General features: G+C 39.7%; 1 protein-coding gene across 5 annotated transcripts in view; it reads right to left on the bottom strand.

The window, feature by feature from the left end:
- The window catches only part of LOC113050997 (eukaryotic translation initiation factor 4 gamma 1-like), a 41,221-nt gene extending 21,736 nt beyond the window's left edge, over positions 1-19,485 (bottom strand). The window contains exons 1-8 of one of the 5 annotated variants that reach the window (XM_026214558.1): positions 18,981-19,484; positions 18,525-18,614; positions 15,865-16,418; positions 15,647-15,742; positions 8,750-8,983; positions 8,532-8,670; positions 8,412-8,447; positions 7,547-8,246 (exon numbers count right to left, since the gene is read on the bottom strand). In XM_026214558.1, coding sequence (XP_026070343.1) covers positions 7,699-8,246; positions 8,412-8,447; positions 8,532-8,670; positions 8,750-8,983; positions 15,647-15,742; positions 15,865-16,418; positions 18,525-18,612 — 1,695 coding nt within the window. In that variant the 5' untranslated portion in view covers positions 18,613-18,614; positions 18,981-19,484 and the 3' untranslated portion in view covers positions 7,547-7,698. Of the gene's footprint in view, positions 1-3,951; positions 4,033-4,130; positions 4,472-4,665; positions 4,723-5,428; positions 5,578-7,546; positions 8,247-8,411; positions 8,448-8,531; positions 8,671-8,749; positions 8,984-15,646; positions 15,743-15,864; positions 16,419-18,524; positions 18,615-18,980 lie in introns of those variants that run through there. The other 4 variants (XM_026214559.1, XM_026214555.1, XM_026214556.1 and 1 more) reach the window with 4 other exon arrangements.
- Between the last annotated feature and the right edge of the window lie 465 nt (positions 19,486-19,950).

Genomic DNA, 19,950 nt, shown 5'->3' with positions numbered 1-19,950 from the left:
TTTCCAGATCCGTGAGCTTCTTCATGATGTTATCCATATTGCGGTTAATAGTCTCAGTCTCAATGCTGACCGCTCTGCCCACTACTTCAATCATGACGGGCAGCCTTGTGAGGCTTTGGACGGCTGTTCCCATCTTCTTAATTTTCCGATAACCCAGGGCAAAGCCTAATCCAATCAGCAGAAGACCTGTTATCATGGTTCCGAATAGGTAGATGTCTTCAATGTCCTCCACGGAAAGAGTCGCCAGACACACGACCCGCCAATTCGCCCACGCGTCCATCGTGTAGCCAGCTGCAAACGTTCCGGAAGGACAGTCAGGTTCCCCCGAACCCAGGCTTCTCGTCGAGAAGATGGTGTCAATTGCGTTGAGAGACCAGTTTATCAGATCCATATTCCAGTTTAGGAGAGCAGTGCAGAGAGAATCTCTCAAGTAGACAAGACAAGAGAAAAACAAGCGAAGCAAGGAAAGGCAGGGAGGGAGAGGAAGAAATGCGACCGCCTCCGTTGAGAGCAAGAGAGAAAAAGGTGCCCCCTGTTCAGTCACACCAGATCCTTCTGTGGTTCCAGAGCAAATTCCTCTCACTGAGAGCAATTCACATTCAAGGGCATCTCAATATGGGAGGAAAGGATGGTTCTCGGACATGGTTTCTATCCTCGACAGCTCTCTATGGGAGATTCTCGTTCAGGAGGGATATCCTCTCACAGGCGGAGGACACAATATTCCACCCTAGGCAGGGATTTGTAATTCTGGCAACGTGGGCATACTAGTTCCCATAATGTTTAGACGCAGCTCAAGTTCCTGAAGGGGAACGCATGTAACCAATGAGACACTGCGTCTCAGTGCCATACTTCAGGCATTCATGTGAGCACTTGCTTCATTCCTAGAAGCTGATGCCGGTTCCACCGCACATGCTTTTAAGCTTCCTGGTTTTTACGTCACCCCATCCATTACGTCTCGCCCATCCATTGGACTAATTACACATGTGATTCAGAGCGCTGTCACACTGAAGGCATTCCCATAGCATTTCGACGCAGTGTCTCATTCTCTTCGGGAATCATGATTACATGCGTAACCTGGATACTTGTTTATGAATCTGAATCTTTGTAAAACGCCTTTCCAAATAATGAGCTAGTTAGCCAGTTTCACAGCTGAAGTTTACAGTCTGCTCATCACCCAACGGAAGAAAGGGGCGGGGTCAGCAGAGTTATTTAGCATTTAAAGCATCATGGATTAGAACAGTGTGCTTAAAACAGACCCAATTTCGTGTTTTTTAGACTATCATTGAGATATTTTAATCAAAGTATGTTATAGACTTTTCATTAAGACCCTAAAGATTCATATCAATTTGTGGAAAATGGGCATCCGATGATCCCTTTAATGTTCTCTAATCCTTTCATGAATTTAAATCATCTTTTTGTGATTCCCTCTATAGTGCCGGGTTCTCCAAACTTAGTCCTGGAGGGCCAGTGTCCTTCAAAGTTGTGTCCTTAACATCTGCCTGGAAGTTTCTAGTATGCCTGGTAAAAGCTGAACTAGCTAGTTCAGGTGTTTAATAAGGGTTGGAGCTAAGCTCTGCAGGACACCGTCTCTCTAGGACAGGGTTTGGAGACCCCTGCACTATATAATGGTGTATAGTATGTTACCATAACTTGCATCTTACTCTTTTTACTATACTCTGGATTAATACTGCACAAATCCACCAGACCACCTTAAACATGTAAAGAAAGAGTTGGGCAAAAATAAAATAAAAATAACACCTTTTCCCGCTGAAAATGTGCACCTCAACATTGATCAGTCCACCAGGAAGGGTAGGTAGGGAGGGATGTTAAAAGACCTCTACCCAAACCCATTAGGGCTCAATCCCTTTGAGACTGATGCTCTTGAAGACTCAACTCTCTTATGTCAAACCTTCCAGCAGTTTTATCTTCAACTAACTTTGTCAATTCCCCATGTACCAGGCCCGGATTGGCTAATCGGGAGCACCGGGAAAATTCCCGGTGGGCCGGTATGTTTTTTTGGCTGCCAGGGCCATTGTTGTCATGGTACTGGGTAGATATATATATATATATATATATATATATATATATATATATATATATATATATATATATATATAATTATTATTATTATTATTATTATTTTACCGCAGCCCCACTCTTTTTATTTATTATTTTACCACCGTCCCACTATTTTTTATTTAATATTTTCTCGCAGAGTGCAGCCTGCAAGATAATGATGACGTGTTATCTGTTGACTCCTTGGCCCCGCCCCCACATGTCACCTTGCAAGTTGCTCAAAATAAAATAAAAAAGTGAGATAAAAATGGATAACAGAAAGCGCAATTGCGGCGCTGACAAGTCCAGAATAGATATGAAGAAAGCTTTGGAAACTGACGTGGCCAAATGTTCTAAGCTGAGCACATTCTTTCTCAAAAAAACAAATGGAGACGACGAGGCCGGTAAGTAAGCTAACGTTAAGGTGGTTAGGAGCAGTTCAAGATGCTAGCGACATTGCAAAACAACGTTGTTTGCAAACCACCGCTCATGTATCAAACTTTTTCTTGTAGCTCTTCAGCAGCAGCCGCTCTAGTCCAGTTTGCTGCTAACAGTGAAGAGCAAGGTCCAGTAACGTTACCAAGCTCCAGTCATGAGCCCAACACATCAGAATGGGCAGGTAGGATTGTCATTCAGAAGAACTAATAGTAATGAAGACCCCTGCTCAATGACAAATGCCCTGAGATAATTAATGATACCTGATGATTCAGCAATACATTAATGAAAATGAGATGATACTGTCGTTAGAAAGTGCAATACATTTTATTTTAATCTTTATTTTTTATTTTGTTTTATATATTTGTTTTTATTAGATTTTTTTCTTTTTTTTTAATGTTTGGATATTTATGAATACTAACTCTTAAAGAAAAGAGATTCTTACTCAATCCTGTTATTTACTGTTCCAATAAATCTTCACTGTTTTTAAAAATACATTTTAAAATGCAAAATGCCAGTAAAAATTTTGTCAAATGTTTTGACATGTTTCTAAGCTTTTAACCATTTTTGAAGGTGATATTGATTGATTTTGATCTGATTGTTCTCATTAGGTTCTGGTTCACTGACTTTAAATACTGCCAGTCTTGAACTTTTCTCTTTCCTTACTTCTTTTCACTATGCATGTATGTGTTTCGTTATAGTTTTATGTAACTCATAGTATTATTTATTTTTTTGTTTGCTACTCACTGTTCAGAGTCACAAAAACATTGATATTGCTAAATTCTAAGTGATTGCTAGCACTGTATACAGTACTAAAGCTATTCTTAGGGGAAGTCGTGGCCTAATGGTTAGAGGGTTGGACTCCCAATCGAAGGGTTGTGAGCTCTAGTCTCGGGCCGGACGGAATTGTGGGTGGGGGTAGTGCATTAACAGCTCTCTCTCCACCTTCAATACCACGACTTAGGTGCCCTTGAGCAAGGCATCGAACCCCCAACTGCTCCCCGGGCGCCGCAGCATAAATGGCTGCCCACTGCTCTGGTTGTGTGCTCACAGTGTGTGTGTGTGTGTTCACTGCTCTGTGTGTGTGCATTTCGGATGGGTTAAATGCAGAGCACAAATTCTGAGTATGGGTCACCATACTTGGCTGAATGTCACTTCACTTTCACTTTCACTTTCTTGAGCAGGTAGATAACCAGAGTTGATAAATGACTATATGGTATGCTCGGTGGACAAAAATACAAAAAAATTGTAACATTAATTCTGCTACAGTTAAGTCTGAAAGTCTAATTCTGAAGGCCATTATAATTAATTATGCTATTTCCTTATTGAGCTAATTTGCACAGACAAGAGGGAGTGAAAGAAACAGTGAAAAATCCCAATGTTGATGGACCGTATATTAGGACTCTTGGAACGACACAACTTAAAGTATAACATATATTTATCTTGATTAAATAAACTCACTTTTCTGACTTCTGCTGACTGTTTGATGTGTTGAATTTTCTTGATTCTGTCCTGGATCATCTGCTGCAGGTCTTTCTGTGTCTTCAACACACACACATTTATCATAAAAGATTTACTTGTCTGAGGAAATTTACAATATGTTTTAAAAATGTAAAAGCAGTTTTGTTAGTAACATCTACCTTCTTCTTTTCACCTTTCTCTTCTATAGGGACTGTGTTGTGGTTCTCGTGGTCTTTCACAGAGCAGATCAAACACACAGATGTCTGATCATCTCTACAGAACAGATGCAGAGGACTCTCATGTTTCTGACATACATAGTCCTCCAGATTACTCACAGGATCCATCAGTTTGTGTTTCTTCAAACCTGCCACTCTCAAATGAGGCTCCAGGTGAGTTTCACAGTAAGATCTCTGACACGAAAGACAAAACTTCAGGGCTTTCATCTTTCTATCCTCACAGATGTCACACAGAACTGTTGATGTTGGTAAATATTCTGCCATTGTTCTTTAACTCTTCAAGCCTTAAAAACAAACAAAGAAACAAACAAACATACATTGTTTTTTGTTGTTGTTGTTTTTACAGTATAAGTTATTTTCTCATTTTTAGACTTGAAACAAATTGGATCAAGCCAAATCAATATTTACATTAAATGGTTTAAATCTCATGTAAGAAGTGATAGTGAAGGAGTGAACAGCCAGCCTCTTTTGCAATGACCTTTTGTGTCTTGACCTCCTTGTGCAAGGTGTCAATGGTCATCTTTTGAACAACTGTCAAGTCCGCAGTCTTCCCCGTGATTGTGTAGCCTACAGAACTAGACTGAGAGACCATTTAAAGGTCTTTGCAGGTGTTTTGAGTTAATTAGCTGATTAGAGTGTGACACCAGGTGTCTTCAATATTGAACCTTTTCACAATATTCTAATTTTCTGAGATACTGAATTTGGGATTTTCCTTAGGTGTCAGTTATAATCATCAAAATTAAAAGAAATAAACATTTGAAATATATCAGTCTGTGTGTAATGAATGAATATAATACAAAAGTGTAACTAATGAATGGAATTAGTGAAATAAATCAACTTTTTGATGATATTCTAATTATATGACCAGCACCTGTATGTATTTTTATAGAAAATTGCATACATCTATCAGCAAAATATATTATATGGTCAAAATTCATTGTCGTTTTGTTTAATGTTAAAGTGATCTTCAGCTGTTTGTGTTCAGTTTGTCTGCAGGTCAATTACTTCCTGACAGAATGACACACACACAAAAAAAAACCCTAACTTTTCTTCACAACCAATCAAATTACATACATTTAATACATTTCGGATAATTTCAGTGCAGTAACCAACTAAAGCAGCTGAGTATTTAAATCGCTTAAACCTGATTCAGTCTGACATAAACCCTACTAAAACAGACTAATCTACAAATCTATTAGAAACCTGTTCAGGACAATCTCTCTTATATGTATATCACTTACCTGTGAGTATCAGGTGCGTCTAAAAGGTTCTTTCAACGATTCAGTATTCTGTTGTTTTGATCGTTTCAGGAGTCTGTATGGTTGCAGATCAAGTAAGTTTCACTTTCTCGTAAATCTACAGTAGTAACAACATTAATAAAATTGCCAACAGAACGCCGCACTCTGGTGGTGCTTATGTGCCTTTACATGCTGAACAATGAACAGGCTACCAATTTTTACCTATGTGTTCCCGAGGATACGAGCCCCCAACATGCGCTGAATTCAGGTAAGTATCTTAAGAAAACAACTCAATTATTTCAGGTAAGTCATACATGAGTAAACTTTTCTATGACGTACTGTAAGTGTCTTAAAATTATTAATAAAATAAATAATAACAAATAGTTTGAACATTAAAACATGTAAATTACAGTTTGGTATGACAATTAATTAATTTAACTAACCTTGACATTAAATGATAGAGAGAGACAAGAATTAGTTGTTTCCTTAACGGTCCTCTTTGTTGTCTGAGGATGCGCTGCAATCGTCATGGTAACTCTACTCTCTCAACTGTCACCCAGAGTTCAGAAAATGCAGCTAAACTAAACAGTGCAAACTCATCATATATTTAAGTAATTAACATAAGACTTATATATACACATGTAAATAGAAAGGAATGTGTAAAAATAAAAAAATATATATAAATAATTTAATTTGTGACCCAAACTATATGTAAGGTGGTCACATGTATATATAATATAATATAGTGAATGTAATGAAATTAATCAAGAAGACACTAGGCAGAATAAAATTCGTAAAATCAGTAGCCTACGTGAGTTTTGAGATAAACAAGTGTTTTTGGATTAAGTTTGGTCAGTCACTGGTATCTAAACTGATCAATGTTTAAAAAATTACACTGTTCATTCTATGACTTACTCAATTGATGATTAACTTTACAGTCATCACTCATTACTGAACATGTTCATTCTAGGTTCAATATACCTGTATAAGAATATTAATTAAATTAACCCTTCTGTTAAAGGGATAGTTCACCCAAAAATGAAAAGTCTTTATTTACTCACCCTGTCGTTCCAAACCTGTATGAGTTGCTTTTTAATGTTGAACATAAAAGAAGATATTTTGAAGATTGCTGGTAATCAAACAACTGGTGGTTGACATTGACTTCCATTGTATAAAATACTAGAGCCCCCAACTGAGCTTGGTTTCTCCAAAGGTTTTTTCTCCATTCTGTCACCGATGGAGTTTCGGTTCCTTGCCGCTGTCGCCTCTGGCTTGCTTAGTTGGGGTCACTTCATCTACAGCGATATCATTGACTTGATTGGAAATGAATGCACAGACATTATTTAAACTGAACTGAGATGATGACATCACTGAATTCAATGATGAACTGCCTTTAACTATCATTTTGCATTATTGACACACTGTTTTCCTTATGAATGTTGTTCAGTTGCTTTGATGCAATATTTTTTGTTTAAAGCCCTATATAAATAAAGGTGACTTGACTTCACATTCACATTTGCAGTCCCTCTAGTTCACCCTCAGAGGTCATTGTCGTCTTTCCTCTCTTATTACGGATTAGACATGGATTTACATTAATTTACTCCCATATCAGATAAAGTGTTTGACTCATGTGTCACATCATATAATAATAATAACAACTACAATTTGTTTTTAGATAATGTGTATATGAGCTCCTTATGTGTTCAGTCTGAGACGTTACAGAGACACTGCATGATGATATTTTACATTAAGTTATTTCATCCCTTGTGATCAAAAGAGATTCATTCCAATTTACTCAGTTTTGATCTTATTATATATATATATATATTCATTTTCCTATTTGACATTTTAACACTTCATTTTAACACTTCAACACATCATAATATCATGGTATTTTTTTCAGGTATCTTAAAGTACCATGTACAGTATATAAATATAGTTATAATGCAGATCTGTGATATACAGTATATCAAGTTATTACCAGCTGATGTACAACAGTAACATACTATTTTGTAGGGGAGTCACTACCTTGATACAACAGTTTATTAATATAGTTTTGATCTTACAGGCAATTTCACTTTGTCAGGTGAAGATGAAAGGGAAACAAGGCATGAATATTTAGAGTTTAACATAAATCATTTATTGAATAAGCATCATATATTTACTTTACAAACATCTAATTATAACATGCATTTCAGAAACTGAAAAAACAAATAATGGTAATAAAAAAAGAAATCATTATTTTAATCCTATTCCAAATTATCAGTGTAAATTTATTTATTATAATTGATGGGTGTGATGATCAGCGGGCTTGAGTTTTTACCTCCATCATTTTTGCATGGGCTAAAATATGGATAGAGATTTTCAGTGAAAGACTGACCAGTGAAAGAGTAGATATGAGAGCTGGACTCTGCATCATAAAAGGAGACCAGACCCTCCTCATAATCCACAAACACACCGACCCGCTGCGGCTTCACTCTCAGAGACAGAGAGACAGAAGGACTAGAGAGAGCCATATATTCATTTCCATTCCTCAGCCGCACAATCCAGTATCCATTACTGGGTCTTGCTGTGATTTTTCCCTTCCTGTTAATGGATTCTCTGGCAACTCCTAAATCCCATTTAGTCTTTCCCTTCACCTGCACCTCAAAATAAAATTTCCCTGAGCAGAAACCCTCCTTTCCCAGTACACAGACACATTTATCAAATCTCTCTTGTTTGTCTGGGAGTTTCTGATCAGTGTCTCCATGTCTCACTTGTTTTCCATCATCAGAAAGGATGAGATCAGGATGAGCTGTATCAGGATCCAGAGTCATATCCACTGAGAAGACAGAATATTAATCAAAACCTCACAATACAGATAGTTTGTGATGCTGATGTTTTTTTAATATATATATTTAATCTAGTGTGTAATCAGATTTTAGTGCAGTAATGAAGCTGTGAGTGTATAAATGTAAACTAGTGTAGTGCAGACAGCACACTGTACCTGCATACTGCTGCATCCACTTCAGCTCTGTAGAGACTAATGACAATATAACATCAGCAGATCCCATATTTTAAGAATTGAATACATGATCAATTTTCTCTCAGATTAATATTGATGTACCAGTTTGTGTGAGTTTCTCATCTATAGTGTCCTTCAGTTGAGTCAGAGCTCTCCTCAGTGTCTCCAGACTCTCATTAGTCTTCATACTGATCTCAGGCCAGTTCCTGGTGTTTGTAGAGCTGCACAGGGATGAGTGAATCTATAGCAGGAGAGAGGACAAATCCTTCAGCATGTCATATCCTGCATTATCAATGATCAGAGAGATCATGTTGACTGACCTGTAGGAAGTGGAGGTGATCTTCAGTGTGTGAGAGCTGCTCCAGCTCAGTGTTTCTCATCTTTAGCTCAGTGATCTCCTGCTCCAGCTCTTCAATCAGCTGTTCCTCCTGTTTCTCTGCTGCTTTCTGCTGCTCCTCCATCATCTCCAGCAGTTCAGTCTGACATCTCTCAATGGAGCGGATGAGATCAGTGAAGAGCTCGACATGAGCTGCTTTCTCATTCTCTGTGTTTCTCTGGTCAACCAGGACAGTCAACAAATTATAAGTTATGACATAACTTATAACATAACATAAGCAATGTTTACTAAGAACATTAATATTAATATTATATTAATATTAATTATCTTAAATTTTAGACAAATTATTGTCAATTGCCTTGTTTGTATTTGTTTCGACCACCGAAAATACTAGTTTCAAACAAAACACCAACAAACTCATTCCTGTTTTTAAAACATCTCCTTTACTCTTGCCTCATCTGTCCTACCCCCAGGTTCCCGCAGGTCACGGTGGGCGGGGGGAGGGAATAGAGTGCAGTCTCGTGGGTACCCCCCGGCCTGCGAGGGGAGATGGGGTTATGTGGCGAGTGAGGTGGGGCCGAGAGTCGTGGGAACGGAGCGAGGCCGTTGGAGTGATTAAAAATGAGCAACACCTGCTCGACCCACCGGTCTCGAGTCCCACAGAGGAGATGAAGGATATAAAACAGGAGCAACGACAGTGATGGATGAGAGAGGACCAGGCCTGGATTTATTTTGTGTTTTGATTTTGTTTGTGCGCGGCAGTCGTCCATGAGGGGCACTGTTTTGTCTTTATTTTATTATTAAAGTCTTATTTGATTGACCGTCGGTTCCCGCCTAAATATGAAGTTTGTACTGCGTTACAATATAACATATTAATAGATTAATTGAATAAAGACCAAAGATTAGATTTACCCCAAACAAATTATATTTGATCTTGAACCACTAAAGAGAGACCAGAGCCTGCGGCACATGTCAGAAGGTCTATCCGAGGTGAGAGTGCTCTAGGTGGATACATGATCACTGAGCTGTATTCCACATGCAATACATAATTATGTTGAAAAGGTCACACTTGATGTAGCCTTAAAGGGATAGTTCAGCCAAATATCAAAATTATGTCATTAACAACACACCCTCATGTCGTTCCAAACTCGTGAGACCTCCGTTTATCTGCGGAACACAGTTTAAGATATTTTAGATTTAGTCCGAGAGCTCTCAGTCCCTCCATTGAAACTATGTGTTTCCAGAAAGGTAAGAAAAACATCATCAAAGTAGTCCATGTGACATCAGAGGGTCAGTTAGATTTTTTTGAAGCATGGAATAATAAGTTCTTGTCCAAAAAATAGCAAAAACTATGACTTTATTCAGCATTGTCTTCTCTTCCATGTCTTTTCTGAGAGAGTTCAAAACAAAGCAGTTTGTGATATCTGGTTCGCAAACGAATCATTCGATGTAACCGGACCTTTTTGAACCAATTCACCAAATCAAACTGAATTGTTTTAAACTGTTTGCGTCTCCAATATGCATTAATCCACAAATGACCTAAGCTGTTAACTTTTTTTAAAGACCCGGTTACATCGAATGATTCTTGGACCAAAATGTATTTTTGATACTTCAAAAATTCTAACTGACCCTCTGATGTCACACTGACTACTCTGATGATGTTTTTCTTACCTTTCTGGACATGAACAGTATACCATTCACACAGTTTCAATGGAGGGACTGAGAGCTCTCTGAGGTCTCACGGGTTTTAAACGACATGAGGGTGAGTTATTAATGACATCATTTTGATATTTGGGTGAACTATCCCTTTAATGGTGGAGAAGGATTTCCCAGGGGGCAAGGAACTCGACCGGAAGTTGAAGTCGGGTGGGGGCTGCCATCTTTTAGCAGAACTTCACTTGCGTTAGCATTCCCATTCCCATTGACTCCCATTCATTTTGGCGTCACTTTGACAGCGAATAACTTTACATCTGAGGCGTTTAAAGACTCCGTTTGTCCATTATTTATTTCTAAAGATACACGACAATGTGTAAAGGGCTCCATTAACTTCTATGTTACATTATGGCCCCGTATAAACAGTTTTTGTAAAAAAAATAGGCTAACGATTGCGTCATAACCACTCGTCTCTCTGTCGCATTACCGTACAGACAGGAGGAGAAGCTCTCAGGCAATTAACTTAATATGGCGTACTGGCGTTACATTTTAAAATACTATACAAAATAATTAATCAGAATACTTACTCCTGCTCACTCACGACAAAGAACTCCCCGCTCATGCTCGCCGTCTCTGCAAGATTAACGATGGCAGTTTGCACGCACAGCTACTAGAAGATTTACATCTGGCAGACAGGTTGCTTACGTCGTCAAGCTTCGTTTGAGTCTGCGTGTCAGAAACGGAAGTGCTAAAAAAACGCTAAAAATGGGCTTCACTTGTCTCAATTGAGTTCCAATGGGGTCGCTGTGTCCATTTCTTTTACTGTCTATGGGATTTCCCACCATCAGTAAGGTCTTGCAAAAAGCCCAAAGTGCCAGCGACCAATCACTGATATGATATCAGTTGGCGCCCCTCTCACTCAAACTCTCTGCACTTGCAATCATAGAGGGGGCATGTAGATGAGGCTCTAGCATCCTGTATAGTTGCAACGACATCGGTGAGAGACCCAATGTGTTTACGTTTGCCCTTTCATGGGTCAGGCCCAGAGGGCCACCCTTACTGGGTGAGGATGATAGATGTTGCCATTATAATGGGAGGGGCCATGGTTGGGCATTCAGTAGAGAGATTATCTCTAATATCTTTGGGCCATCTGGGTGCGAACAAGGCAGAGTGGAGAAAAAGCATAGAGTAGCACAATGTGCCATGGGTGGGCCAGAGCGTCCACACTGAGCAGGGCATCCTTGTCCTGTAATGAGACGGACAAAGGACAATTAGCGTTTTTGCACAAGGGGAAGAGATCGATGGCCTTCAGACATAACTTCCTCCACAGCAGAATTACAATCTAAGGGTGGAGGCGCCATTCTCTGTGCACTGAGTTCCTGCACGACAAAAGGTCTGCACACCTGTTCAGAATGCCCGGGAAATGGGTCACCCTTAACAACAGAAAATGCTGCCTGCTCCATACTAACAGAGGGTCAAGACCTAGATCATGAAGATTTGAGGAACGCATAGAACATCGATGCCTGATATGTGATGCCCTTGCACGTGATTCCCTTGCAGGTGGGGAAGAAAATATTTCAGTGTCTTCCAAACAGTAAGGAGCCACAAATAATTTATGTGGGTTGAGTGGAGTGAAATTGCTTTTGCTCTCAATCACTCTGAAGCCAAGGGCTGTGACATGAGCAAGCACACAGGCAGTGTTTTACATCAATTTATAGCTTGAATCAGCTATAATCAGCCAATCGTCTATGTATGTCAGGATCCTGAGATGAAGAAATGTATTTATTTTATATATTTTTTTATGGTGGCCACAGTGAAGTACATTTTCCTCCAGGGTTTAACAGGTGGGAGGCTCACTCTGCTGCACATTGCTTACAGTGGGGTCTATGAGCCCTGTCTGCAATATGAAGATGGCGTCCCATAGCAGGGGGGTTAGGAGGCTGCACAGAGCTCATCTGGCATGGTGCTGGCATTGTAGGAAAACAAAATTTGAAAGCCCCATCCACCTTTTTTATCATCACAGCACTGCTGCATTAGCGCAATGGCAGGGCCGAAGAGAGCCTGGTCAGGCTCAACCGGTGCTCCAACGATGCGTTGCCTCTCATTGTTAGGGAGCAGTTAAAATGACCTGGTAAATAAAAAACAGACCCCTTTCATCTCCTTCTGGTTGATGGGTCACACATACCGAAATTTGGCATACCCTTTACTTCAAGACCCGCAAGGCCATTTTTGAGATCAAGCGCATCTCCCCAGTAGTGCTTGATACGTCTAACAGATGCCCGGAGGATGGGAAGAAGCTGCTTTCTAGGGCTGACACATTAAATTTTAAGGCATGGGGTTGCTCGCTTGCAAAAACTCAAGGAGGACCAATTGGGGTAGTGCTATGAGACATAAACTTGAGGGGCTACTGATGACAGGATGGCCTCCCTGTCATCTGAAGCGTCAAGAAATCCCCAAGCAATGACTAAAGTTCTCAGAGAAATCAATGGCTTCCTGAGCTTGTTGAAGACCTATGCAGACTACGCAGAAAGGATGGGGATCCTTAGCAGTGTTGAGGGTGCCGCACGTGGCGGGGAAGGCTTGTGACTGATTGTCCGCAGGGGTAGCCGGGTTCAATTTTGACAGAGTGATGAGTAATGAACAGTATATGGAGTGAGGGAAAGGTGAGGTAAGAGGCAGGCAGCCAAGTAACAAGTGCGAGCGTGAGCAGCTAAAATGACCTGGTAAAAATTACAAACACATCTGGCGGAGGCTGATCCAAAGATGTGTCCTCCTGAAGACAATAGTGAAAGTCAAACAACCTAGGAGCTGTGAGGAAAAGGTAGCAAAGGTGCAGGGCCAATCCCTTACCTGGCATTGGGCACACATCCTGTTTGTCAAGCCATACTTGGTGCAATTGGATGCTTCTGCAGAGGTCAGGCACAGATGCCCTTCCCATAGCTGGATCTCAAAAATGAGATGATAAAAGAGAACATATTTTCTGTGGGAGCAGGATCGAGTCAGGTGCCCGTTGACTTTCCAGAGTCGAGTCAGGTTCTTGTGGATCCTCCAGAGTTGAGTCAGGTGCTCGTGGACCCTCCAGAGTCAGGGTTAGTCACCATTGACCTTCCCGAATCAGGGCTAGTCACCGTTGACCTTCCAGAGTCAGGACTAATCACCATTGACATTCCAGAGTCAGGGCTAGTTACCATGGACTTTCCAGAGTCAAGGCTAGTCACCGTTGACCTTTCAGAGTCAAGTCAAGTCACTGGTGATCTTCAAGGACAGTGTCAAGTCACTGGTGATCTTCAAGGACATAGTCAAGTCACTGGTGATCTTCAAGGACAGAGTCAGGTCACTGGTGATCTTCAAGGACAGAGTCAAGTCACCAGTGATCTTCATGAACAAAGGCAAGTCACCACTGATCTTCCTGAACAAGGGCAAGTCACCATTGATCTTCATGAACAAATACAAGTCACCAATGATCTTCATGAGCAGAGCCAAGTCAGCACCGATCTTCTGGAATCCAGTATAAACACCATGGGATTACCAGAGTTTCATCACTTCTCTGTGGAATTACTCGAGCCTCTCCACGGCTCTGATGAACTACCAGAGTCTCTCCTCGCCTCTGTGGAACTTCCAGAGACTCATCATGTCTCGGTTGAACTCTCTGAGCACTCGACTGTTCCTGTTGTGGCCACGGAGGCTACCCCTAACATGTTCATGTTCTATGTTTCAGACTTGCCCAACCAGACTTGTCCTCCTGTTGGTCTGGTTGCACGGTTGTGGTGGTCTTCTGCTCTGCCCTGGGGGCCTTCTGCCTCGACCACAAGTATGTGGTGGTCTTCTGCTCCACCCTGGGGGGTGTCTGGTTCGGCCACACAGCTGTGGTGGTCTTCTGCTCCACCCTGGGGGACTCCGGTCTCCACCACACGGACGTGGTGGTCATCTGCTCCGCCCTGGGGGGCGTCCGTCCCCACCACACGGTTATGGTGGTCTTCTGCTCCGCCCTGGGGGGCTTCCGCCCTGACCACACAGTTGTGGTGGTCTTCTGCTCCACCCTGGTGGGTGTCACATGATGTCGTTCTTGGACTTGTGTTTTTGTGCTTATTTTTGTTGTTGTTCTTCTGTCTGTTTCTTTCTTTCTGTTTCCTCCTATGGACCTGGCCCTCCGTCCCTCCCCCGATCCTCCGCCGGTCAACCTCCCTCCTGGGTTTCTTGTCTTTGTCTTTCATTCTATTTCCCTCTAAGGACATGGCCCTCCGTCCCTCCCCCTGATCCTCCGCCGGTCCACCACCCTCCAGGACTCCTTGTTTTGTGTTGCACTTCTCTTGTCTCTGTTTCCCCATTTTACCTGGTCGTCTTGTCTCTGTTTCCCCATTCTACCTGGTCCCCTTGTCTCTGTTTTACCATTCTACCTTGTCCTCTTGTCTCTGTTTTACCATTTTATCTGGCCCTCCGTCCCTCCCCCTGATCCTCCGCCACTCCACCTCCCTCCTGGTCTCCTTGTGTCTTTGGTTTTCCCTTGGGTTCGGTTGGAGCATCTGGCAGCTGCTCCGTGGAGGAGGGGATACTGTCACGCTGTCTAGTCTCTGTTTCCCTGGGTGTCCACTAGTGAGCTCACTTCCCCTTAGACACTTCACCGTGGGCACTAGAATTCCTCTAGTCTGGTCCTGTCTTCACAGTAATTGCACTCCTGTTAATTGCACCAGGTGCAGGCAAGCTATTGTCATTAGTCTCCCTATATATTCCATTCTTTTCCTGTTATTTGTATGGAGTCCTTACCGTTCGTATGTCCAGCCTTCTCGTTCCCCAAGATTCATCCCTGCCTTCTCGTCCTCCGAGTTCCCGTTCCGTTCCTTTCCCTTTTCTTTCCTTTGTTTGTTTTTGTTTTGGACTGATTGTTGATTTTTACCTTGGATTATTTGACCTCGATTTTGGATTACCCCTTAATAAAGCATACCTGCTTTTGGATCTCTCTCTCCTGTGTCTCTCTGGGTACTCGAATCATCACAAAGTGATGGACACTTTTCAGTCCCATTATTTTTTTTGTGCTTTAGAATTTGTGACAGATGTTGAAAGACGACACAGAATAGTGTTTTAAATTAACTGTTTTAGGTCCCCTTCATAGTTCAGGACATAGGGATGAACCCTTCAGAATGGAATGCAGAAACCCAACTAAACTAATGCATATACATTATATATGATAGATATTTAAATTAATTTCCTTAGATTATTTTAAACTCACTTTTCTGACTTCTGCTGAGTGTTTGATGTCTTGAATCTTCTTGATTCTGTCCTGGATCATCTGCTGCATGTCTTCATGTGTCTTCATCAGCTCAGTCTACAGAGAACAACACAGACACATGCCTCATAACAGAGATTAAACAATATGTTTTCTTAGTGGACTTTTATTTCACGACAGGAAATAAAACCTGATTCCTTTAAAAGTATAATCACTTCTACCTTCTTCTCTTCACTTTCCTCTTCTATAGGGACTGTGTTGTGGTTCTCGTGCTCTTTCACAGAGCAGATCAAACACACAGATGTCTGATCATCTCTACAGAACAGCTCCAGAGGTTTCTCATGTTTCTGACATATATAGTCCTCCAGATTAATCACAGGATCCATCAGTTTGTGTTTCTTCAAACCTGCCACTCTCAAATGAGGCTCCAGGTGAGTTTCACAGTAAGAGCTCTGACACACCAGACACGACTTCAGGGCTTTCAGCTTTCTTTCCTCACAGATGTCACACAGAACTTCAGGATTTTTCTCAGGACTTTTCGTTTTATAGTGCCCTACAATCTCTCGAAGTGTGGTATTAATCTTGAGATCAGGTCTTTGCTTGAATGTCTCTTTACAGTTTGGACAGCTGCAGGTCTGGCTGTTGTCCCAGTGTTCATTCAGACAGGTCTTGCAGAAGTTGTGTCCACATGGAGTGCTGACTGGATCAGTGAAAACATCCAGACATATAGAGCACTGAAGCTCCTCAGTCAGTGAACCACTGGAGGATGGCATACCTAGATGGAGAAATTTTGATAATACTGGTCTACTACACACAAAAAAAATATTTTTTAAACATTTTAATTTACACATTTTGTGTCAATATTAGATAAAAATGCTTAGAAAAGATTTAAGTCTTTTTCACATATTAATGTGTAGTTTAAGAAATCAACACAATTAGGTATTTGTATTATGTGCTAACACGTTTATGTGTAGTTTTTAAAGATGTCCATTATTAAAATTAGCTAGTGTGAACATAGGGACTAATGTTATGGTCTTTGGCAGAATCCAGTCAGCTCATAATCTTTATAGTGCTAATGACAGCAACGTGCCATTTCATTTTACTTCTGTATTTTTATAATGTAAAATATCTTATTTATACCATAATCGCTTTATTATGTTAATCGACTACCTCGCGTCAAAACTGCTCGTCAAAACCACCTAGCGAGGAGACAAAGACGATTCGCACCATGTCCCGCCAATTCGAGCTGGACACTACTGCAAGATTCCTGAGGTAAGCTATACTTAAAATCATATTTTGCTTACATTTATTAACAAAAACAATGTTTCCTGCTGCTGTTGTTTTAATACTGTTTTAAATGTGCTGACACAGCAAACTTTTGTGGGCAAAATGCAGTCTTTGTCAATATTGTAATGTTAGCTGAAGCACATTAATAATGTAACATAACTTTACTGTAAACTAAGCAGCTTTCTGTTGGTTAGCGCAGCGAAAATGGATGAAAAATGTATTTCAAATCTACAATACTTTCACACTTTCATGCAAAATTTCTGTGGGTGAATAAACCTTTACAATTAACTGAATTCAGCACAAAAAAAAATACGCCGAGCAGTGGTAAATGTGACCATACTTTTAGACTCTATATTTTACTCTGTTTTAAAAAAAATAAAAAATAAAAATAAAGATAAATTGTGCTTGCAATATTTATTATGTGTCAAGTACTGGTAGATGATTTAAAAGTTTGCTGAAATTATTAGCAATATGTCATAAGTATTATGCTTTGGAGCAACTGGTGCAGACCAGGTAGCTTACAATCTAAATTTTCAAACATTATATCAAACAACGTTAAGTGATGTCTAACTTTATGTTTATCACAAAGGAAATAAACCAATCAGAAGATGGACCATTTTCTGTTCACTATTCAGGTAAGCACTGCAGTAAAACTTACACTAAATCATTCATTCATACCAAATCAAGCATTCTTTAGTTTATATTTTAGCATTATTTTGATCTTTCATTAGGCAGAAGAGTCTCTTCCATTGCAGTCCCACATGACCAGGAAGGTATCTAATATCAGCGCACAGGTGGGTGGGTTACCTATTTTAGGAAGAAGAAAGATCATCACATGATTTCTTGCATGTGTCTTGGTGTGTTTTTGTCTCAAACAGCTACCCCTTCACTGCAGACAAGCTGAAGGCTAAATCCTCAATTGGAGTCTTTCTCTCTATGGATCTCATCATTTTTGGACAGAATTTAGGATATGTATTAAAATTAAATCTGGTACAATTTAGTTTAAAGTTCAGCTGAAATGTTATTGAATATGTTACTGACAAGCTGCTACTTACAAATATATATACTTAGAGCAAAAAAAGGTGTAAAAGGTTTAAAAATGTAGGTTAAAAATAAATTGACACTAATGTGTAATTTTCTCCTCTCTATCTGTTTTAGTATAGTTTTGGAAGCCATGATCTCCACTTGAGGACTGAGTGCATTTGTGTTTGTGGACATGCAAACAGACCAGGGAAAATTCTGATTTCTGTCTTCGGAGAACTTCATTTATTCCCAAAGGTGGACAAAAAACATTGTGTTGGCTTTTAAAAGGATGGAGGAGTACAGACATTGATAATAAGAAATGTTTTTAGAGCATCAAAGAGACTTCTTTCAGAATAATTTTGGCCACCAGTGTACATCAATCCAGCAAAGTTTGGAAAAAAGTGAAATGATTATGAAGGTGGGGTTATGTGTCATGTTACCTAATGAGATGTGTTGGACATTTCCTTTTTGACTGCTTAAAATTGTACATATATTCTGCAGTTATCGTAATTGTTGATATTTCATCATAATAAATATTTTGACAATAAGCTAAACAACCAATGAGACTCACATGGATGATCATCAGTACTCCCACTTCTATTTTCTTGTATTTTTGATGATGTCAGGAAAGATTCCTCAACTGCTTTTTCTCTCTCCATGCCTTTTAAAGATAAAAAAAAAAAATAATAATAAAAAAAATTGTGAGGAACTTCTGGTTATATTATAGGAAAATTATTATATATATATATATATATATATATATATATATATATATATATATATATATATATATATATATATATATATATATATATATATATATATATATATATATATATATATATATATAAATTAGGTGCAGTATAAGAGGTTTGTGTTTTCTGATATCATTTCATTGCAGTAATCAACTAAAGCAGACGAGTATTTGGCACGCTTCGACCTGCTTCTGTCTGCTCATTCCAGTCTGACATAAAACCTACTAAACAAACATGTTCAGGACAATCTTGCTTATATTTATATCACTTACCTTTGAGTATCAGATGTGTCCACAAGGTTTTTTGAATGATTAAGTTTTCCACTGTTTGAAGATCTTTTCAGGAGTCCATATGGTCTCTGTTTCTGAAGTTAGTTTCACTTTCTGAGAATCTCTCACTGAACTACAGTGATGTCAGAGCTCCTCCTGTAAACATTTAAATTTGTCCCTGTATTGGGTGTGTTGGTGTCTGTTTGTATCAGGACTGATGTTTCTGTCAGCTCATGAAATAGAGACTTCAGCTGACTTACAAAAGCTTGATAGTTCGGCAACATTTGTGAAGAGTTTAAATCTAGCAACAAAATTACTAAACTGACAACAGAACGCCGTGCTCTGGTGGCGCTGCTATGCAATTACAGACTGGACAACATGCCTTCAATGGGCTACTTTAAATACACAGGAAAATGTTTCAGAAATGCTGAGAAGTTAATGTTTGTATAATATATAGAGATGGGTACTGAAACCCAATATCAAATGGGCCCCGAGGATAAATTATGAAAGTTTGATAAGCTCTCTGCTGTCGGTACTGGAGAGATCAGGAAAACATACATTTATATTACTATATAGACATTATCTTGCTAATTTTATTTCACCAGAGTCACCAGCTGTTTTTATATACAATAATATTCTGATATTTGTCTAGGATGCATTATGATAGAGACCACTAAACATTCAAACATCTCCTTACACTTTATGGCCCTGGGTGTAATATTAAGCTAATTATTTATTTTTATTTTTTGTGATTTCGGCTTCTACAGTTTACAAAAAAAAAAAAAAAAAAAAAAAAAAAACGCACGAGACGCTGTTCCTCAGGCTGAAAAGTGTTTACGTGCTCCAATATGCGCCGCAACTAGACAGGCAAATTACACTTTGTGCTTTGGGTGCATGTCCAAGCGATCATATACACACAAAATATGTCCAAATGGCCAGCTTGGAGAGTGTTCACTTGAACACAGTTTATGTC

Source organism: Carassius auratus, chromosome 31, assembly GCF_003368295.1.
Source record: "Carassius auratus strain Wakin chromosome 31, ASM336829v1, whole genome shotgun sequence".
NCBI classification, from domain to species: Eukaryota; Metazoa; Chordata; class Actinopteri; order Cypriniformes; family Cyprinidae; genus Carassius; species Carassius auratus.
Note: the sequence above shows the minus strand (reverse complement) of the source record. Positions and strands in the feature narration are given on the sequence as shown.